Source organism: Corvus cornix, chromosome 2 (genome assembly GCF_000738735.6).
Source record: "Corvus cornix cornix isolate S_Up_H32 chromosome 2, ASM73873v5, whole genome shotgun sequence".
Lineage (NCBI taxonomy): Eukaryota > Metazoa > Chordata > Aves > Passeriformes > Corvidae > Corvus > Corvus cornix.
This window is the reverse complement of record NC_046333.1, coordinates 7,842,018-7,866,187: the sequence shown is the minus strand read 5'-3', so window position 1 is coordinate 7,866,187 and position 24,170 is coordinate 7,842,018. Positions and strand designations below refer to the sequence as shown.

The 24,170-nt window shown below is 37.5% G+C and overlaps 1 protein-coding gene across 5 annotated transcripts in view; it reads right to left on the bottom strand.

Annotated features, from left to right (window-relative positions):
- The window catches only part of RBM33 (RNA binding motif protein 33), a 101,309-nt gene that overhangs the window by 50,758 nt on the left and 26,381 nt on the right, over window positions 1-24,170 (bottom strand). For 4 of the 5 annotated variants that reach the window (XM_039569988.1, XM_039569991.1, XM_039569998.1 and 1 more), the window contains exons 7-10: window positions 22,305-22,476; window positions 17,277-17,485; window positions 15,180-15,489; window positions 9,930-9,988 (exon numbers count right to left, since the gene is read on the bottom strand). In XM_039569988.1, coding sequence (XP_039425922.1) covers window positions 9,930-9,988; window positions 15,180-15,489; window positions 17,277-17,485; window positions 22,305-22,476 — 750 coding nt within the window. The remainder of the gene's footprint in view (window positions 1-9,929; window positions 9,989-15,179; window positions 15,490-17,276; window positions 17,486-22,304; window positions 22,477-24,170) is intronic. The other variant, XM_039569995.1, reaches the window with a different exon arrangement.

The following is a 24,170-nucleotide window of genomic DNA, read 5'->3' as shown; positions in this document are numbered from 1 at the left end:
ATAGCTCATTGAACATGACTTTCACACACACAGGCAATCCCACCTTCTGAAAGAACATGAGATAAGGTTACTTTAATCCTTTCAAAGAACTGCACTATTTTGCCTTCCTTTTATCCCTTTAAATATCCTTCCTAGTTAAGAAATTAACATTTTCTCTCATACAATTCTTACACAAATTGTGCTTTTACTTTTCTGCATCTCTTGTTAATTACATGATGTTATCTGCAATAATCTATTCATGAAGCACAGATAACTTTGGTTACCAATAAAAGGGAAAACTTAGCATAAATTGCTTAGCACAAAGTTAATCTTATAAAGCAAGGAATAAAGAGGATCTAACAGCTATTATATGATTTATCAACTTCTCTAAAAGGGTCACTCCACTTTTTTTCATGAGACTAATTAAATACCTTAACAATGTCATTGAAACTTCATGAATCTTTCAATAAAATACACCCTGCCTGCACAACATGTTTTCATTTATTAATCTCACTTAAAATGCAAAGAGCTAGGAGAACCCCATTGACAGTTAAGCAGGGCCATTCAGTTAATTCTTCTTATATGGTTTAAATGCAAAGAATAATGACCACTATAACCTATGACAATTAAAACTATAGCCATCTGTCACAAGATGTTAATCCTCTTATTTCAGCAGCCCCCAGACTTTTAAAAAAGCCTTCCTAAACTGCCTACTTTTCTGTGCAAGGAACTGACTTTTCATCCTCTTGTGTAGGAAACACCACTCATATATCTTGGATATGGTTCAAAAATTTTCAAGTAGAAATATGTATCTATATGTTCCACAAAACACAGGTCTTCAAGTTTCACAGTACTTTGTTTTAGTCTGCATAGCACACAAAAAGGAATGACTCCTGGAAATTTTTTATCATAAAATTAATCTTAATATTTTTTAAATACGGTTTCAATGATTCAGTATTGTTCCTCTGATGCCTATCACGTAAGTCCATCATGGTGATCTAAAACCTAGCAAGCACCACGGCTTTTCCAAAAGATTTAGGATAAGATCACCTAATATAAAAGACACACCTTGAATTCATGCCAATCATAGACAAAAAAGTTCAGAGTCCCCATAGAAGTCCAGACAACAGTTTTATGTTACCCACATGTGAATCTTTTTAAAGTTTCTTTTTTAAAGTTTCTGGAATTTTTTTCTGAGGGGAAAATGTATAAAGGTAGCCAAGCACTGGTTCAAGCACATGGACTGCACAGATCCTGGCACTACAGGCAGACTGAGTCAGAGAGAATGGGCTGGTATTTTCAACTAAGCTGGAAGCAATTTTTATTATAATGTACCACGCAACTTGGACAAGCTCCTCTGACACTACTCAACTCCAAGAGATAGAGTGTAGGCAGAAGTCCAGGTCATCTGTAAGAGAAGGCACCAATGCCCTATTTCACTGTTTAGGGTCTCAGAATTCAGCCAACATGGAAAACCAGTACAAGCAGGAGAGAAAGGCATGGAATCCCCTGTTATTTAAGCCAATTTATGATCAAATAGCTAAAATAAGTAACACAGGCAATATAGACAGATGGGTAATCCAAGCATACTGACAATCCCTAGTGGTGCAGGAGATAAAACCTTTTAGTATACAATAGTTCTAATTTTTAGCTTTAATCAAGTTTCATCCAGTTTCAGGACATCCCCGCAATACATCCAGCAGGAACTGATTCATGTTGCAAATGGAGACAAAAATACTCCCAATTTCAATGTGTTTCTAAGAGAAGAAACAAAGCAGAAGCGCCCACAAGCAACCACTTCTCCACAGGAGAACTTCTGCTTTAGAGAGTCCTTAATGAAATACAGACATAGAAAATGTATTGGTAACTAAATCCCAGCTCTAGATTTAAATTCCTAATTTAAAGTGCTGATGTGCAAAACAACCACACTCCCATCCATCTATTCTGTATGGATGAAGGAAGAGTGTTTCCAGCAGAGACAGGCCATAATGAGAAACAGTGTGACAGACAAGCTGTTGCAGCCTGCACAGACTGAAGGAAGAGTAAACCCAAACCTCTCAAACCACAAACCTAAGGAATTTTTTAAACACTAAATTCTTAAACCAATGCATCTGGAAGATTCAGTTTCGCTTAAGTTTGCAATCCTCTGCAGGAGTGGGGTATAGAAGAGTGCATGATAATTTTTGTTTGGTGGCCTCTATCTTCATAAGATTAAGTACAATGCAAATAGAAATTGGAGAAAGAGTGTAAGGGACGTAAGTGTCATTTAAAACAATGACATCTCCCTTAAGAGATAAGGATTTGATAATCATTTATTAAAGGACAGTAAAATCCTTCTCCATATTTTCTGTGTTGAAAGCTAACAGTTTTATGGATGCGTAAAAAATTAAGGACCCAGAAACACTGGACCCCTCCTGCTCTCAGGATCAATGGGATAAGATCTAACAAAATTTACACCTTTCCCTTGGACTTCCCAGAGACTACTCCTTGGAAGTATTATCACAGTGTTTATGTGTATCTTGGTGGCCTACAAGTCAGAGAACTTCAATGAAACCTGAGGATGATGTTCCTCCCTTTAATAAAAAATGCTCAGGTTGTTACAAAAAAAGCCAAGAAGCAGCCAGATTTACAGAAGACAAAAATCAGAATTGCTGCTAACATGGACTTTGAAAATGACCTGATTATTTAGTAATCAATTTACCTGATTCACAACTTTTAATTCTGTAAGGAAATCTCATTTTTGAGGTGTTCTGCACATCTCTGACCTTACAAACACATTGGTGTGAGAACTTTATATACTCAAGAGTTCCCAATATGCCTGCAGGTACTATTCATGTGTTGGGTAAGACAGCCTGAATGCTTTTTATTCATTTTTGGGTATCCTACAGTCAACCAATAATATCTCTCTGAATTGCCTCATTTTTTTGTGAACAGTAGTGACTTACTGTTTTATAATAAAACGGAGCTTTTCCCCTTTCACATTCTAAAGAATTAGCAAGAACTGAAGGCACAGAAGGTGAACAAATACCAGTTTATAGATTTACTTTTTTTTGTATTGTGATGACACAAATGTACTGAGTTATCTTTTAAAAGGACATTTTCTCATCTCAGTGAAATAGCCTAAGATCACTATACTATCACCTAATACTCTCTGGTATTATAATAGATACATTTTAGTTCTCTATTCCGTGTTTAAGCTCCAGACTACTCTTACGGCATTGTACTCAGCAGACTGTATATTTTAATTGGATTTCTTTACAAGTCTTGATTTCTGCAAAGTAACTCTTTAACAGTACTTAATTAATGGCAAAATAGCATATGCATAATACTTTTACCTCTTTGCCTTGATAAAAATCTCTGCTTTGCTTACAATGCATTAAAAGCTTCACATTGCATTTATACAAATAACAAAGTACAACCTATATATCTAGATAAACAAAAACTTTTTTACTCTGAGGATGCCTGCGCACTTGCACCATCCTTGGAGATATTCAAAAGCCATCCACGTGTGTTCCTGGGCAACTGGCTTCAGTTGGCCCTGCTTGAACAGAGAGATGGACCAGGTGACCTCCAGAGGTCAACCTCAGCCTCTGTGATTCTGTGTTTAGCAGGAAGTAAAGATGAGACTGAAGAAAATCTAGCATTATTAACACAGGAAAAAATAAAATCTATAACAGTTTTTGCCTGGCTGTGCTAAACACCAATCACCTAACACAAGAATAAATGACAGTAACTATAAAATATAAATGCACAAGTTTGCTGCTCTATTTTACTGTCTACAGAGCACGTGCACACTGGAGCCAGCATGACAAGTTAAAGGGTTACTGCATTTAGAAACCAGCTATTTCTCTCTTATTTAATAGCTGTTACCATCATGTTTAGCTGCTGCTGCTCCTCCTGCAGATGGGAATTCATTGATATGATTAAATTTGATGGTATGATAATGTATGGTAATCGTGATTAATCAGAAGCCCACTAGCAAATGGAGAATGTTGGGTATTATGTCACCTGCATTTTAAACTGCATTCCCTCTATGGCAGCCTGACAATACTTGACAGCTGGAGGGATCTCATGCTGCACTTGCTTGCTACTACTTATAGATCTGATAACAGAAAGAGCCCATCATTCCTTCACTATCTTAAGTGCTGTAATTACAGAGCTTTGCAGTCAAGTTGTGAAAACAGTACCTGTTAAAAACCAAAGCCTTTTGCCAGCTGCTGAACAAGCTCTGTCTCACATCTGCAAGGGCTATAATCTGAAAGAAATGTAATTTGATGCAGCAGTCTCATTCAAACATGATTTGCATGAAATGCTGTGCAAAGCGCTGTCCAAGAAATGTCAATCAACACCACCTGATACCATGTATCCTGTTAAATGAAAACAAAATGCTTTCTACACTACCTGTGATCTGCCACTACTACACAGCAATAGAGTGAAAATTTCATTTACTGTTACTCATTATAGTGAAGCCATAGCTAAAGCAGAATAATTGTGAGGAAGTAAGAGAATCATTTTCACATTGGCTTTTTATTTCCATTAACAGTTTGTCTCCTACATATGTACCGTTGCAAACACACATGAGTTACTAAGTATCAGTTTAAAATGACTGACTGTGGTCAGATGCAGGGATATTTATATAATTAGTCTATACTGTGAGTACTGCAGAATATGAGACCACATTAATAACAATTGCTACAAAACCCTTACTCACATGTAGCAACTCATGACTGAATTTGAAACAACTGGGATAAAATCTACTCCCTATTCACATTTCCCACAACACACGGCAAACACTATTGCAAGGAGTTTTGTTTTCAAAGCACTGCAAATTTCTGCCTCTACATCCTGTAAGAGGTGGTGCAGCCACAGACCCAGGCCCACTGTAATACCATTAAGCCAACCAGTGTTTGGTTAAATGGTGGTGGGGTGATCCATGTCAGTCCAAGAATCACCTGGGAAAAAATAAGTAAGCTGTATTCTAATGTACCTTTTAGAATTAATTTGTATAGCACTAATACGCTGCTTTTTTAAAAGAAATGTTTCAAGTAAGTGACCATAAAGGACAGCAACTTCTGTTTTGAGCAATGATTGGTCCCTTGTTTAAAAACCTCTCACAGATGAAATCATAAAGAAGTATTTAAAAACAGTGTCTGGAACACAAACAACACTTGAAAGCTCAGAATTCAAACTATTGTTTCCAGAAGTGTTGGAAAAAATGAATCAAAGCTAATCAACTGCCTTTCACAGCATCCATTTGAGACACCACCTAATCTGCTGGAGATCAAGTGGCAGCATGCTGAATGAGAATATAAAGTTTACTAAAGTTTTTGAGGTTTAAAGGAAAAAAATGTATGCTCTGAGATAAAGATTATTCTAAAAAGAAGTTCCAAAAACAAATCATGTCAAAACTCCCTGGGAATCAAAAAGACATACAACATATGCTATTCACAAGGGCCTGAGGTAAGTCACCCTAATAAAGTCTTAAAAATACTGAATAAAACATAATTTATGTTTTACAATTCAACTTTTTCAGACATGAATCCAACAGTTATCTGAAACACACCCACCCAGGGCACTAAGGTGTCCTATCAAAAGAAAAAAGCTTTGTGCATTAAAAAATAACAAAGCCTTCCTGGCACAAATTAGTCAGGTAGACACTGGTGCCACTGTATCTTGTGCTTGGTGCCACTTCAGAGCATTCCCTTCGCTCTGAATCTCAAGTTGACCAAAGCTGACCAAACGTGTCAGTGGGCTGGACACCTGCCCAGCTCACACCACATCCAGGGTAACAGGTTAAGAACAACAGCTAAATGAGAATTTATCCCAACTTCCTGAAAGTTTTCCTGGCAAAAGGCATACAAGCTCCATTAACAGGCTCTGCATCCTCTGCAGCAGCAGTTTCAGAGGAGGGTCCGGGTCATGGACAGAGGGGGAGCAGCCTCAGACCTGAAGAATCCCCTTCTACCTTCAGCAGGGTGAGGCAGGCTCTTCCCAGCTTCCTTTTCTCCACAAACCTGGATACTAGGGATAACTCACAATTTCTGGCTGAAGAACACTGACACCTTCCCTCTGCCACGTTCCATCCTGAAGCGGGCATGACAACACTCCTTTCATTTTCGTATGTCCGTAAAATATTGCATGTGTGTGTCACATGGTATTGCTTCAGTGTTCATGAAGTTAATAAATGATGTTTGAAGCCAAAAGCCTCTATAAATTTTTCTTCAGGCAAACACTGAAATATTTCAGACATGGAATAAAAAAACCTGGACCATCAGCTTAACTCCCAGCTTCATACTCACTAATGCCCTGGCCTCCGTAATAGTCAGTTAGCAGCAGCCTTCATATAAAGCATTTAGAAATACCTCTCCCATTTAAACTCTTCTTCCCTTGTTTTACCCCATCTTTCTTCACAGAACACAGGAATTGAAAGAGAAATTAGCCCAGATAACAAACACAGGATGAAGGACAGGAATCACAGTGGTCCCTCTTGTGTAACATAAAACCCTCCAGCTCTGTCCCTGTACTGGGGCATCCACAAGAATTAGTAAATCGTTCAGAAAACACGTGAAAATTTCAGAAGATCCATATGACCAGTCTGTGAATAAAGTCTTCTGCGACTTTCTTTTTAATGGATCAGTCCCCAAAGTAGAATGTGAAATACCAACTGTGACACCGGGACAGGAACTCGGGAAAAGGCCTCTTAACCACATTAAAGCAAAGGCAGATGATAAAGCCAGACCTACGGGACTCTGCCAAAGAGGCTATTTAATCTATTCTTCAAACTGTTTAAAGAAAACATGCACTTGGCACTTGCACAGTTCCAAGTTAATTCAAACCATGCTTGAAGACTGGATTACTATAAACTACAGCCACGAGTACTGTGCAATTCAGGCAAGCAGAATTCACATCCTTAACTCCCATATCCCACAAGTTCACCATGTTTCTCAGCTGTGACACACCTCAGATCCATCATTTATTCAGTCCTTGTCAGCTGCATATAGCTCTCAAACATCATTCACACCAAGTCACGTCAAACACTTGGAGAGTAACAGATAAGACAACTTGATTGCTTGATTCAAGATTACTCTAAGTGTTAAAATAACTATGTAGGCAACACAGATTCATTCCCTTGCATCTTTTCCAGTATTCCATCTCTAAACATTCCAGAAGTTAAGTTTTAAGAAAGAAATAACTGAACAATGAGCTCTACCCTGAAATACTAAAACTGAGAATCAAGTTTAAGGGAATTTAATCAGTACCCACTGTAAGCAGGTTCAGTCCTGATCAACACTAGCCTGACATAGCACTACATTATTTCCTATAATTTAGGTCTCATGCCATACGTTAGCATGTTCATTACAACTTTGTTCAACCCTTCAATTACATCCTTCTGCAGAAGGTTGTAAGAATTAACCATTACATGGTTACAAGTCATTTCATCTGCCCTAAATTAGCAACACCTGGTTTCCAATAGATTTATGACTGGCAATTGACTAGCTCTGATTGAAGTTCTTCCCATATTTGGAGCACACAGGCTCTCTGCACTGAGAGGTTTCTCTCCTAGGTAAGACAGGAACTCAGAGAAATTTTGTTTCAGTTATGGCACTGGTCACTTCTGGTCTCTTCTTGCAAGAATTTCATTACTTTTCATGTTTCCACCTCTGCCACATTCAATCAAAAGAAACCACCCAGTTCAAAGTTCAAGGGGAAAGCAGACTGCAAATATTTAATTCTAACCCCACCATCTTTTAGAAGCAAAGCAATCAGAAAAATCAGTTAACTATTATCTTTTGATTATGCAATCCTAAAAAAAAGAGCAAATTCAAGTTATTACATATCCAGAGATTCTTTATACAATGAAGAAAAGGCTGAATGAACTGTAATCTGGAATAAGTCTTTGATCTTTTTCAAGTGGCTTGTCAAAATTGTCTAACCACTGCTGCATTGCTTTAAGTCAACATTTATACATAAACAAGTGAATTATAATGGCACAAAGGTATCTGACATGTAACAGCAAAAAAGGTAGTTCTGAAGATAAAACGTTAGAGTCAGAAAGTAAATTTGTCTTCAGCTCAAGAGCTAACATACTACATTTAATAAAACAAACATGAGATATGTACACAGTGACACTTAATTCCTAATCCTAATATGACTGATAACCTATGCAAAATTTATAAAGTACTTCATAAGGGAAGTCCACTTTATAACTCAGTAAGCCATGGAAAGATGAAGCCCCTTTCTCAGAGTCATGCAGCACGTTACTGCTCAAGTAGAAAAAAAACCAGTCAGGGCAACCAAATGACAATGCCAGATCCTCTTAGTTAAGTCAACCCTCCTCCTCCTTATGAAAATTTTATTACACTGACTCTTTTCTGGTGCACTGCTTATATAAATAAAAAGGCAGCAAGTAGTCAAGTTTTTCCTGCAGGCTAAAGGAGCAAGAGTCCTACCAAAAAGTGTTCTCTTTACTTTATTCCCTTTTAAAAACTGTTGCATATAGATTAGTTAGGTTTGCAGTACTTCTCAACTTGCAACCTCAAAAGTGAACAGAATTAAAATCTAATTTCACAGTCAATTTTGAAAAAAATAATTTCCAATTTTTCTACACTGATGTAAACACACTTCAAAGATGCCAATTACAATGCCTTCACAGGTATTCCTTATCGTCCAATTTCTTTTCCATCCCAAATTGTGTTTACTGGCAAATCAACTTAGTGTCAAAGAATAACAAATGCAAGACACTGGTTTTCATAAAAAATAGCAATTAAAATTACTTTCAAAATATAAATAAGGTCTCCCCATAATACTAAAGGCTGTTGAAGAAAACTATTTTCTCTGAAAACCACAATACTTTTAATAAAAAAATAGCTCAAAAATATTTTAAGATAAAATATAACACAAATTTACTTAATGAAACTGTGGGTTTACTGCTTAACCTTTTAAGACTTCACAGAAGAAAGCAGAAATGTAAAGACTGTTTCTTTGCAAAATACAGACATCACAATTCCTCAGCTACATGTTCCGTATGAAAAACAGTCTGCATTAAAAACAACCAGCTCTGCACTGGGCAATCAAAAGTCACAGCAGGTTTCTGAAATCTGTTTCTTTCCAACACATCTGATCTCTATGCCAGTAACTTACTGTGTGATACTACACAGATGTTTAGACACCTATTTTCCTCCTTCAACCCTGCACACATCAACAGAGGATATTTTTTGTGTGTTTTATATATTTGGGAAGCATAAAATACTTCAGGTAATATTACAAGCAAGATTTTCTTTTGCTTATTTTGATACTCTGCAAACCATTTCAACTAGAAATTTAGGATAACCCAAACTGTGAAATGATAAGAAAAGTTCCAGAAGCATCTACTCTTTCCATTCAAAGAGTTAAAAAAAATTATGAAGTGAAATTAGCCTAGTGAAGCAGCTAAGTGTCTTCTCTGTTTTCAAAATTAGAAACATAAAAGAAAGCAAGGTCATGCAATGCCAGTTCCATTTTTATATATAAAAAACATGAGGGCATTGAAATACCTTTAGTAATGATGAAAATGATTGCTGCATTTTACAATAAATATGTATTACTGCTTTTTAAGCTTAGGGATTATTTCAAATAGCCTTTTATTACATCAAATAAAATAAGGATTCTATTTATACAGAAAGAGTCAAGTAATAAAATGAAGCCCATATTCCTTAAGACAAGATGCATTCACGCCTTTCCCACTGGAGAGACTGGTTCAACAATTTTACAGTTAAACGGAATTAATTCTACTCTCAAAAATCCATTGACCTTAAGCTTTTAACAAACATTTTCAACTGCAGAATGTATTGTCAATATTTACAAATCCTTAAAATTATATTTCACTGGAACAGCTTTTATTTGCTATATTAATATTTCCTTGCAAATGTATGCTTATCCATATCAGAGAAGAAGAAACAGCTGCTACTCACAGGAAATCTCTGGGGTCCTACAGCAGGTCGTGGCTGGGTGGGAACTGGCAGCAAGGGCACTGAAACAAGAAGCACCTTTTAACACCATTTGTTTTACCTAACAGTTGTTGTAGTTATTTCCAAAAGCAGTTGCAATAAAAAGCCATGATTAAAATCTGCTACTTTTACCCTCACATGTCACAGTTCTGACAATTAACTTTGAGCAACCGTTCCCTCCCCTGCAACATGCAACAGGGCAATTAGGATTCTCCTAGTTAATTTACATAATTTAGTTCTGCATTTTCCAGAATTAAATTGCTCCTTGTTGCAGGAAGGCAAACTAGAATAGTTATTCAGCCAAAGACATCTCTTAGACAAAGCTGACAGAGACACTAACAATAATTTCATGTTTCAAATGGAAGGATATATGATTAGTTTGCCTTCTCAACTTCACACCACTCAACATTTCCAAGGCATCTCCCAGTTTCACCACCAAGCTACCACAAAAAGCATGGACATTAGAGACATTAAGTGGTAAAAATCACTGCTGGTAAAAATCACTGAGGGTAAAATGAGGCAGCTGCGATTAACAACACACAAAAACTACTTAGATCTGGCCTTGCCACCACAGTGGTGTGTGCAACTGTGATCACAGAATGCTGATCTCAGATGAAAGACTGTGATTGCATAGAGACACCAACAAGAATTAGGAGACCTTTTTCAGAAAAAAACCCTCAGAAACTAGTATTTCAGGGGGATTAACATGGATGATTTGTCCTCACAACTGCACTTGGAAACGCTAGTCACAAAAAGCGATTTCCCAAAACATTCACTGAATGTTATGGCAAAAAGCACAAAGTGGTACATACAGCTGGATCACCTTGAGAACTGAACTTATATTTGAATCCCCAACACAAAGTGTAATGACAGCTTTCCCATTTCCCAGTGTGCTTTTTATTTCCTCTCAGAATTGTCTAAGTGGTTAAAAATACAAACATTTCCATGTTAAACAAAAGGCCTAGAGAAGTTAAATAAAGCATTTTAAACTACAGAGAGTGTGTTTGCTCATTTACTAAAAGCCTTTAGTAAGGTTCTTCTATCATTTGTTTTAAGCACTTCTGAAAGCAACAGAAAACATTTTCCAGGCAGGGTTATACACTGACTTTGCAGACAGCTACTGTGTTACACTTCAGAGCAGGAAAGATGTTAAGAAATGCTGCTAGTTTGAGAACGAAGTTGGGTGCATTTCCCCAGCACAGAAGTTTGCTCAGATGCCTCAAAAATCCCTTCTCCCTTGGTAACCAAGGCACAAGAACTAATACATTAGTGGGTTTTTTTCAGTTCATGTCCATGCCTGGCTTCCATCCACTTTTGTTAAGTACTTGTGGTTTGCTGGTTCAGAGACTGATGAGGTAAACTAATTGCAGCAGTCTTTCAGCACGGGAGGACTGTGTGCAAGCTTTGTATCACATTACACCAGAAGATGACTTGAATAGTTTCATCCTGGCCTCTAATGAACATCTGTCGGTATCAAACAGCCATGGCCACATGGAAAAAATTGATAGGATGCTCTTGACAGACCTAGTCCTAAAATAGATCAGGTATTACAGGTCAGAGGGGCACCGAGAAAAATAGCATGAGGTAGGAAACAGAAAAGTCAACTGAACAGAGCACTCAAGTCTACTTCAATATCCTGCCTCCAGCAGTAGCATATAAATTTACATATTCATATATTTTAAACAAATTAATTTAATACTCATGAAAGGTAGTAGTTAAACTCTGTGCCCTTTCAATCCTTGGACACTTGCTTGAGCAGCAGAGAAGTCTCAAGCCCTCATTTTCTTGATGTCAAATATTCCATAGGTGTGAAAAGTATGCTTCAAAAATAATACACAGCATGTTGTAAGACACTATTTTAAGAAGATTAAATTGCTTCTTGCTATAAATTCCAATGCTATACTTGAAAAGATGAAGAAGCAACTCCCACACCGATTATTCAGGAGAATTACAATGTGATTTCTCCCAAGACACCAAACAGTTTTCAAAAGGTAAATGGCATACTGAGCTGCCATAAACTGCTCATTAGTTCATGTCAGTTTTGGCAGCACCACAGTATCCTTGAAATAGTTACTTGTGGTATAAACATTTAAGGGGAAAAAATGCAACACCTATTATCACAGGTTAAATCAGTATTTTCACAGTACATCTACGTACAGTCCTCCAGCACTAATAAATTGATCATACTCAAATTTGGACATGCATTCAGCAAAAATTACTACTTACAACTCAGAACTAATTTACAGAATAGGATACAAAGAAAACTATATGACAAGCAACAGACATGGGATTCAAATGCCACAGGAGCCACAGCTGAACACCAACTGCACACACCTGCAGCAGATATCCACAGAGGCTCATCTTTTAGGGGCTCAGTAGACCAAGTTCATAATCATTTATGAATCTTCAAAGACTAAAAATAGTACCAATTCATTTGAAACAAAACTGACTTGAAAGTAACTATTTCTTTGAATCAGGATTCAAGGCTGGGCAGGGAGATGGTGGCTACTGTAAGAGATTTGCCTTTGAAACATCAAAGGAATAAGCCAATGATGGGATTCTTCAACAGTGTTTCAACTCCCTTTCAGGCTGAACTAGCTGTCTACTAGAGCTCTCAGACATGATATTTTATTCACATGAAAATTTCGTAACAATTTACAGGAGGTTTGAGTCTATTTTAGAAAATACTGATATATTCAATGCATTTCCAGACTAACTCAAACAAAAAAAAAATGTTTAAAAAGTGTATTCTATGATCTGCAGTTAGGAAAAGTGTCCCTGGTGCTGACAATTAGAAGTGTGTGAGCTTAATCCTGCCATAAAATTAGAGAGGAAAAAATGCCAGTCTACACTAAAACATGACAGCACACCATTAAAATTACCAGAACCTAAGTGTGCATATCATGCCCTTCCAGACATGGCATTTTTAGCTTCCAGGCATCACATTTTTAACAACCGAATCCCAATAAACTTTGCACCTATCTGACTGTATTCTCCAGTGTGTAAAAGCCCTCATGTATCTGGAAATATGTTCAGCCAAGAAGGGGCAGGACATCATCAAGAACAAAGTCAATCTGATGTTTCATCCTTCCTGGTACCCTGAAAGAAATGATGCTGCAAGTGAAACACATCCTTATGTTGTCAACCACCAGTCTCTGCCTACTGGGGCTTCAAGTAGATGGATTAAAGGAAGATTTTTTAAGAGAAAGTTTGGAACAGCACTCCCTACACTGGAATGTCTATCAACCATTTGCCTGCAGTGACTGCTTTAAAATTCACCTTAATATGCAAACACCATTGAAGATTTTAGAATTATGCTCATTTATCTATTATCTGATTTCCAACACATTTTCATGTTTTCCTTAGGTGTGCAAGTTTACTTTCCTGTAACATAACTGTACTGCTACAAATTAAGACTGAGATGGCCACTACTCTCAGTCACTGCAGGAGACTCAGCTTCCAATATATGCTCTCTAATCAAAAAGATTAAATTTCTACAGTGACTTAAAAGATTGTATTTAACAGTATGCTGCATACCTATTAGCAGAAAAATTCAGTAGTCTTGCTAAGGACTCTTTCAGTAGAATGAATGGCACAAAGGGATTTCATACGAAGCAGCTGCCATCAATACACAGAGCAAAGAATGTCCTTGCTGAATGCAAGTTTTAACACCATTCAACAATCAATCACTCCTTCTCCAGGGCTGCTCAGTCTAAGAGAACCCCCAGACTTTTACAAGCCAAGAAATGAATGTGCACATAAAGTCAGCAGGTATAAGATCTAAAAAAAATCCAAGAACCCCCATCCCTCTTACAAATCCAATACTGAAGCTCTCCTAACCTGCAGGAGGTACACAACTCTGTGGAAATGAAGACTGAAAAACAGACTATGAACAAGATCAAGCAGGAGACCTGCAACAGCCACAGTGCCACAGACATAGTGGTAAAGCTGAGAAGAGCCTGAAGCTGCCCAGTAATGTGAATAAAAACTCCTCAGGCAAAAGAAAGAAAACACACTGGTACACTTTTGACATTAGGCAAAATCCTCAATAGCCATTCCCAGCATTATGATCACATTTGATTACCTAGCTAGAAAAGGTCTGGTACTATTTCACAGGGACAGAGAAAAAGCATCTAGAATAGTGTAAAAGCAATTTTTGCTACTCACTAAACAGTAACTTACTTTGGTAGTACTAGAAAAATGCACAGAAGGCACAAATCCAAGAGTAAAGGGTCTTTTGGAGTGTTTCCAGATAATCTGTCCTCACGCATAATTTGGTGGGAAGCACCACAGGGAAAAGCAAAATAAGCTCTCTGACACAGCTACTACAAAGCCATCTGTGAGAAGCACAACAGACCTCCATATACTGGCCATATTCTACCCTGCCAAATTCCTGTTTTTCATTGGTCAAATAAATGAAGCAAAGATAGCACTGGCTTGGAGTTCTGATGTGAAGGGGAAAAAATAGAGAAAAACTAATGGTAAATATCTATAAATATTTATGTGTTTCTTCAGTCTGTCTTGTCCCAACATAATCAGAAATCAGAGCTATGCAGGTGTCTCTTTTTTTAACCTTCTTTGGGATTAAACACTTCCTAAATAAGCAGTAACATGAACAGCTTTGCTGAGAGCTACCCTAAGAAGTGTATCCCAAAGAACGTTTGTGTTAACTTAGGGAAAAAACACTTGTATATTTGCAAATCAAAACAATTACAGATGTGGCCCTGAAAGGAGAATTGAGGGCCCATTATCTTGTTAAGTAAGGACAGCAATTGGTATCTTTCACAGAGCAATTATATTGCAAGGAGTGCCTCAGTACCTTCTCACAGAAACAGGTAGATGGTCATTCTGCGAATGGTTGGAATGTCCTGGGAAATGTACAAACTGCAGTACTTCCCTAGTTTTGAAAACTGACACTTACTGTTTTTTGAAACACACATTCTCTTTTTCAGTTTCCATTTTCACTGCTCTTCACAGGCTTTACATTAGAATAGCAAACATGATAAAAGCTGAAAAGGCTTTGCTTGTTCAGCTGGCCACAGTCCAACAACATTCTGTCTTACTTCTGGCAAAACATTTGTTTCAAGCTTCATGAAAAAAAGAGCAGCCTGAAGCACATTTCCATGAAGTGATAAACAAACAAATTGTTCCATCCCTGGCAAAGAATGAGATGAGTCACGCTTGCATGACTGGGAAGGTGTTCAGAAAGCTCACCTTGTACAGGCGTCACTACTGTCCCCTTGAAATGTGGATTTATGTGTATGTTCTTCGGTTGCTGAGGTGTCACTGGAGGGGGAGTCATCATTATTCGAGGCGTTTCTATCTGAGGGGGCATATGTAGCCCTGGAGGAGGAGAAGAATGATGCTGATGCTGTAAAGGAAGCAGAGATTGTAACTGTTGCTGCTGCTGCTGTTGTTGCTGCTGCTGTTGCTGCTGTTGTTGTTGTTGTTGCTGCTGCTGTTGCTGCTGGAACAGACTCATAACAGGTTGCTGGTGTGTTGGAATTAACCTCTGTGAGTGAGTCTAAAGTCAGACAAAAGAACAGAGTCACTAGGCTTTTAAGTTAAAATTATCTTGACATAAATGAGCACAAAACCAAGACATCTCTGGAGAACAATTAAGGCCAATTATGAACAGAGAAACTTCTTTTTCCTATAATCAACTGGAACCACTAAAAAACATCAGCACAGAAAAGCAAAGGAGCAATCGAGAACATTCATATGAAGGAGAGGACAGCAAAGAGCAAGGAACACACAGGGAATGCAGACATTCACTCATTTTTAACAGTGAAACTGTCTAGTTTCATATGGCAGGGTTCTGCCTACGTCAGTGGAAACTGTTATCAACTGCAATAAGGTGTGCGTGAAGATCAGTAGAAATCTGAGTCCTAGCATCCAAACAAATCCACTACCTTTTGTCTCATCTATAAAAGAGCCTGACATAACAGACCTAGCACCATCAACTGAGGTCAAAATACAAATTCTGATATCAGTACAGCACAAATTCAAATACCCCTCAGATACCAGTGCAGCACAACTATCCATACTGCTTGAAGAAAAAACTCATTTAAAGATACCTTTCAAAGCTATCTTCCCTAACACACAAGAAAGTCTCTTGCTCAACTCTCAAAAACAACCAGTGCTAATAAAAAAAATATTGTTTCTTTCCAGAGACATTCTTCTGCCTCTGAAGTCACTGATACTAGACATCAGTCCTACTCCAGTACCTTCCATGGCAGTGCAAGAAGCAACCCAAAAAGGCAACCTTTTAGCAACAAGGATGTGACAGATTGTTTCTTTCAACAGCCATACACATAAAGCAAAGCAGCTACATAGTGTGCACAGGCAGTCACTGTGATGAGCACAAAAAATATTTACATTTAAAATCAAAATAGCTTGCAAGGACTGCAGCAAAATAGAAAAAAAGTTTTCAACCTTCAATGCTTGAAAAGCACGAAATACTCTACTGCAGGGCTCTCAAGCGCTGAGATATGCACCGACTCCTGCCAGTGACCAGCACCTACTTACTGCTGTTGGAAAAAATCACCTTTGTTTTACACAGATGACCTTGTCCTGAAAAGACATTTACAGACTTTGTTCTACAATCTCAGCTTCCAGTATATTTTATAACAGTGAACAAAAATAAGTGTTGACCTCTTGATCACTTGCCACAGTTGGTTTTGGTTTTTGTAGGGGTTTTTTGATGGAAAAAGTAAAGTCTCTTAGATTGCGATACAAAGCACAGGGGAGAAAAATAAAGTAGAAACAAAACTAAATTTCATTTGAAATCCCAAAATAATAACTTATCTAGTAGTGAAGTGGTGATTACTGTCTAGGGTTTTATTTACCTCCACAGTACCATAGCTTATATGCAAATGGATTTTTTTAAAAAGTATCAGCAAAAATATTATCCCGACAGAACCCAAGAAGTATTTTACAGAATCATTTTTTAAACTACATTATTATGAATAATGTGAGACTGAACATGCTTCCATGTTGCATGTAGAAGACATCTCAGAGGAATTCAGTTTTTCCTCCATCCTCATGCAAACCAGCAGGTAAGTCTGACTGTGATCTATCAGTCAAAATCCACTTCTCATTTGGAGGCCTTGAGATTGCTCAAGCCAGTAACAGGACTAAGCACACACTTTACAATCATCACATCACAGAAAGCCCACATTTCCTAACAGTGCCCTGAAAGAGCAGAAGGCAGAATATATATCCCACCTTTGCAAAGATTCATGATTTAAAATGTATTTCTCCACAACTTCCTGAAAGGATGCTCAAAGAATACTAAGGATTAAAAGGTACCATTGTTGATGGCTGGTTTGGCAGCAGTGCAGGCCTGTGATCCTTCATTCTTCCCCTATCATTATTGTCTCTCCTTTGTTCTCCCATTCCGTGGCACATAACTGAGCCTCCTCTTCTCCCTCCTCTCCTGGAGCCGTATCGTCCCTGCTTAAGCTGCCTTTCCCTCTCTTCAAATTCACGTAATGCTGCTTGGGCTTCTGCAGAAAGCTCTGTTGAGAGAGAAATTAGGAAAAATATTTTAGCTTTGCGCTGAAAAGCTGGAAAACACAATGGCAAATAAAACAGTGCCAGAACTATAGAAGAATCCCTGCAACTAACACAAAATTTGCAGGCACTTTCATCTCCTTTAGGTGGCATGTTAACATTTCATTAAAGACATCTTTTAAAGAAAAGAGCACAGATACTTGTGTCTTTTGCACAGGCAAAAAGCAGCAGATAAATGAAACAAACATGAACAAAAAGGTTTGGTTGTTTTCTTTTTGAAGATGGTATATTGAAATCTGCCTTTTTCTTTAAGAGGAGGCTATGGCTCCTCTCAAAGTTCCATTATCTTTAACATCTCACTTATCTGCAGATGTCAGGCAAGACAATGAATCTCCAGTAAACTTTACAGTAAAGGATCTGTTGAGTCTTCCACATAAACAGATTTTATCCACCAGACTTCTGCACATTGGCCTGTTCCGAAGGAGGATTTTCTGCTTGCTTAAGTGTGTTTCTAGCACATAACTACTTAATTTTTATTTTATTGTATGTGGTTTAAGAACCAGCTGTACTTCACAAGTGATAATTCCACTAAAGAGAGAGCACACATTAAAGTCTGTGCTCAGCTCAAGTCGAACACATGGCTGCTGATAACACCCACCCAACTCACGTGATAGGTAAACATTAGAGAACACATGGTAACCAACAAAGATGACATTTTCTTGAAACCTTGGACAATGCTGACAACATTAAGCAAGAAATGATGCGGTAATAGACCCAGGTAATGAAACTACTTGAAAATACAGAAAAAGTCTACAACATACTTCAGGAAACACACCACGAAAGTATATGCCGTACCACACACTAGGTTTCAATCAATTAAAATGAATAATAAACCTTAACTCAAATATGCAGCTGAGTCTTTTGCCATGTGCCAGTCAGATCCTTTGTTACCCCTACCATTGATTTCTGCCTCTAACAAGGCAAAATTAAACCACTAAAAACAAACACACTCCTGACAAAAACATTTTGAATTAATATAGTATATATAATTTGCAATACTACACAGCGGTCATAATACCTGAATATCAGAATAAAAATAATTTGTATGTGGCATGAGACACTACTACTACATCTCCACACCACTAGATATCCTCCACCAAGAATATAAAACTCAATTAGAAAACTCTTACAGTTTCTTGTGAGTCTAAAGGCCAAAGCTACTTAAACCACCATCTTAAACATCTCCATAAGTAATCTCTATTAATCTTTGAAATTGAGGATTGACAGAAGGGCAGAAAAGGGTGAGCACTGAGCATTCCCTCTGTGGCAGTTGTTCTTACTTGGCTACAAAAACTACCTGCATGACTGAGCTGCAATGACTGTAAATTTGCATGTCCCAGTTTTCAGAAATATTTAGCACCTCCACAAAGCAGGAGCTTCTCAATTTTTAAAAGTTCTGAACTTGCTGATGGCCTGTAAGAACACAGCAAACATGACAGACTTCTAAAAGCCCAGGATCTCCCAGTTTCCTATTTCATTTCTGCATGTTGGTGGTGAGAAAGTTCCCCTACCTCCTTTTCTCTCCACTCTGACACCATAATTAAATGGCATAAAACCTTAACAGATACTCTCATGAAATGCTACCTTTGCCCTCAAGCCACCTGCACAGCAGAGCCCACAACAATCAGGCTTTCTCAGGAAAATCTTACAGAATGCTTAAAATGAGTAAAGGAACAACAATCTCTCAAATCTTAAGTACCAAATGTGCATTTTTGACAAAAATTAAGACAAATGTACTCTTGCCCAAAGCAATCAAAAGCATTATATGGAACTACAACCACCACCATCTTTGGTCAGCCAGGGATCAAAAAAGCTGGTTTGATGGGAAAAATAGAGCTCTGATTTAAAGTCTTCTTCCTCCCCACACCTGCATCAAGTTGTGTTTCTTCAGAAACCCACAAGCATGAAAGGGCAAACGTGAGCTTTAACTTGAGCTGCCTGAAAAACAGACCACTACTTCCCATACATCCATGGGGAAAAACAGTGCCACTATGCTGCAAAAGAGTAACTCTCTTTCCCTTATCCAGAAGGGATACAAATCCTGCACAGCATCCTGGGAATGCTGCTGGTTGGACAGCTGTTTTGTTTTCCCAGCAATAGGACAAGCAGGGCAACTTCTCTGCCATCTTCCACACTACAACCCTGAACTCAGCAAGGCTGTAGTCTGGAAAATAAAGTTCAGTCATTGCAACAGGTACCTACCACTGATAGTCATGCAAGATAAGAAGCAAGCTCCTATTAATAGCTTAGAAATCACATGTGAGGAAAGCAATTTTTAATGAACCTGGGAACAGAGCTAGGCTTCCTAAAAAGTAAGATTATGGCCAAGTCTCTCAGCAGTACGCATTGAAGGACACTGAATAGAAACAACTTTGGAAGAAAGAATGGGCTGCTCCTAACAAAATTACTTCAGAGCACTATGCTGATTAAGCTTGGGGAAGGGATGACAGCATCCATGCAAAGTCAAGTCTGTCAATCGTGGATGTGCAAAATCACTCTCTTCAAAGTGAATAAATTGTTTTACTCCTCACTTTACACAAAATTTCTCAAACTTTTAAGGCTATGTCCTTAAAGGCACAGTTCACATGCTTAGTTTTTCAGTCATGAAAGTGAACACATGAAACACTAATTTTGGAAAAAAATATCCCAAACAAAACTCCCCATAAATTCACATTGATACTACGTGTATGACCACAGAAGTACAATATAACCATTTGATTAAAAAAAAATTATATCAACATCAAGCATACTTTCCCCACAACACGCCACTGAGGGCAACAGTGAAGAATTTTGTTCATACACAGAAGTTCAAGTTCAGAACCACAGACAGACTGCAAAAGTTAAGACTGATGCCATGAATACTTCAAGTGCTGCATGTATCTATACATCACCACACAGCAAAATATAGTCAGCTCTGTTATTAGAGGGGCTGCATACTGAATTTGAGAGCACTGTGTCCCACATACAGAGATCAAGCAGAGGAGATGGTTTTGCAAGGAAGGAAGCAACAAAAATAGTCCCTGCTTCCCTGAAAGCAAGCTCAGACTGCTCAGTAGAAAAGAGGCAACGAGCAGAGGAAGAAGAGATTCTCTCTCCCTCCCTGGGCTCTTCCAAAGCACAGCTAGGTACTCACACGAATACTGCTTCTCACTGGCTAAGAACTTGTGCACAACTATTAAGACATACTCATTTACATATATATGCAATACCTTGTCATTTCTTTTCTCCTCATCATCCAGATCTGCAAACTGATTACACACTCTGCTTCTGGACACAGAACAACTGGACAAATTTAAAACACTCACTTTAATTTCCTAGCCCTGCCTGAAACCTCAGCCACCAGTCATCAGAGTGAGCACGAGCCAACTAAGCAGGGCATAACAAGAAGTACTGCCACATCCAATTGACCTTTGTTAACACTTTGCAAACGGTTCTGCGTAAGTCTAAGAGTTTGGGTTGCAGTTTTTTTATTACATTCAGAGGGAATACTTCAGTTTAGTAATACCAAAGACATTTTTCCTCTTCACTTTCCTTAACAGGTGACTACATCCAGAGAATTGTGACAATTCCCACTCTGAGAAGACTTCAGCTACACGCACTGAAAGAAGTTATGTATTTCTTACCAAAGGTGACAAACTTGATGTCGCTAGAAATCAATTGCATAGATGTCCTAAAATACCCCTCTTCTGAGCTCTGAAAAGCCATTCTTTACATTATTTTGGATAAAGAAATGTTTAGGAAAGATCTCAGCTACATTTTTGAGAACACAGTATTTTTACATCTTTTTTACCAGCACACACTTGGTCTCATCTTGACTGTATTTCTCACATACACAGTTAATGCTGTGAATCAGCAATTATTTTTCTAGTGTCTCTAAGTGTCAAAATTAATTTCACTATCTCTGGTAATAAAATGGTTTCAAATGACATCTTTAATCAGTAAGTAAGAATGCACTCCTCCAATAGAGACAAGCTGTCACAAAAGGTCACCAAAATGTGACAGGATGGAAATTACATTTGTAACTTCAACTGAAATGTTAATTTCTCTTTAAGTGTTTTCTGAACTATGTTCATATTTTAGAGTAAGGAGATGTAGGTCTGCAATGAAATTTCATTTTAAAACCACAGCAGCTGTAAAAATTTGCTCTATACTCTCAAAAGGAAGCAGATATTTATATGCAAACAAGAATTTTTTGCAGTTTAAACCTTCAACCACAAGGTCAGTTATCTGGTCTCTATCAACACATTATCAGGAAAAACTAGTGCAAGTAGAAACCACTTTGCAACCACAAGAATGTGTTCCAAAAAATCTCTTTCTAGAATTATCCACATTTGCATCATCTTTCCCTTATATCTCAGAGCTACATCCCAGACCACTTAGAATTACATTTAAAAGTCTAATTCAAATCACGGTTCCTTTAACAGCCAAGCTCCACTACAGGTTTTCTCCTTATTGGCTGGTCTTGTTTTTATATTAAACTTAAGAATAAATCTACAGATACATGAAAACAAATGCAATTGTCATTTATGTTACAATTATGTACTGAAATTTAGTTATTCCAGTACAGTCTTGGTCTTGAAATATTCTGTTTTGTAAAGCCACCAGCACCTTTTGTACAAACAAGATACGGTCTCTATGTGGTTTGTAGAAATATGGTCTCATGGTTGCAAACACATTTGGAATGCACCTCAGCTGAACCACCCTTTGCCCTTTACTATCATTCATCACAGCTCTGCAAAACAGTCCATTGCCTCAAAACCTCACCCAAAGTTTCTGGAATGTTTCTCCTTTCTCTTGTCACATCTGAGAGCCTGATGATTGTTCCTTCTTTCCGTTCAGTTTTGAAACGTAATCGTCCAGACTCTTCGTCATCATCCTCCTCTTCATCAGATTCTTCTTTTGTTTCTTCTTGAAGTTCCAGAGATCCAATAGCTGCCTAAATCACAAAAAACAGAGGACATGCAGCCTCAAAAGAACAAGTCTCTGGCAATCAGTGTCAAAAAGCAAAGCTTTCTTTAAAAGCCCCTTTCTACAAATTTTGCTGGCATTATACATTGTGCTCATATATAATTCAGTGAGCATTTAAGAGCTTGGTGAATTTTTTAGAAATATAAACACTTGTACTATATAATAAACTATGAAGTAAAATCTATTTAGAAAAGAAATTTGCTGTAATATTTAAGGGAATATTGAAACTCCAGTTGGAAGCTCCATCTGATTAGTAGCTACTTCTGCACACAGATTGACATTTTACCACTGAATTGACTAAGATGCAAACCTTGGTTACTACCAGATTCAAGGATTCAAGTAACAAAAGCAGTAAAATCTTAATTTTTTTTCATCTTTTAACAACTGTCAGTCCTATGCTGTTAAAGAAAACCCAGCCAAACAACAACAACAAAACTAAGAAAACCTTGCATTTCAATCTCATTCCCCTAGGTATGTATGCCTTCACTCTGTCTGTTCCTCAAATACTTTTCAGTTTTAATTCAGTATTGATGGGGAGAATGAGAACAGGATTGGATAAAATTTGGAAATACTAAATTTGTATTCTGGAATGCTACTTGGAATGCTTCTGGAATTTACTTTCCAGTTCTCTCTAAAACAGAGAACATTTATTTAAATAAAACAATGTTCCAAATGACAATGGATTCCTCTCCTTCAAATTAATATAAACTAAAAAAAAAAATTCATTTTCCCGTGCAGGCCTGATGAAAATAATGTTCAGAGTGTTACACAAGCTATATTTGATTTCTACAGTTGAAAATGAGAAGTGTTCTAATACTGTATGATTCTCCATAAAAATTTTTGGTTACTGTGTATTTGATTAATTCTTGTAAAAGCCTATTCGTTCATTTCTTAGGGCCTGCACATGCATTTTAATTCTATGCAAAGCCACTAAATACATCATAAATTTTATGCTGCTTGAGGACAGTTAAAAAATGAGCCAAATCTAACATGCAAAAATGGTTTAATCTTCTAATTAACCAGATCAGTGCAGAAATTTATATGAGAAAGGCACAGCAAGTGTGACAGTCATGTGGACAGATATTAAATCACAAATGAAGAAAGAATTAATGGCATAATTGTGCAAGAGATTGCAAATTTCCCTATCCAGCAGCCTAACTTCATCCATAACCAAAAAGAAATGTGGGAAGCAGTATCAGAGACAGGGTGACCTGGCAAGACAGTTTCTGCTTTGGAAGACAGCAAACCTTTAGGAACTCAAGCTCAAAGCTACTCTGGATTTGGTCTGGTGAATGAATGATCTGTATACTTAGTTACGGGGCATTAATGTGCTCAAGTTGTGTTTTATCCATTCCAGACAAACTTTTAAGCATTACATTTCCTCACGTCACAAAACTGCTTTAAGATATAGCTAAGAGAACAGTCAAATTTTACAAAAGGCTTTAAGGCTTTCACGTTATAAATATATTTATTTTGGTGTAACATTATCATATTAAAAAAAAAAGCAGGTAAAAACAACAGACAAAGCAGGAAAAAAAACCCTTCAAGACTGAAATAAATCCAAACTTCAAAAGCAAACCCAAACTGAGCACAACTGGTCTAATTAACATATCCACATATAATCAAAATACCTTTGAGGACAAGCAGTTGATACTCATGAAA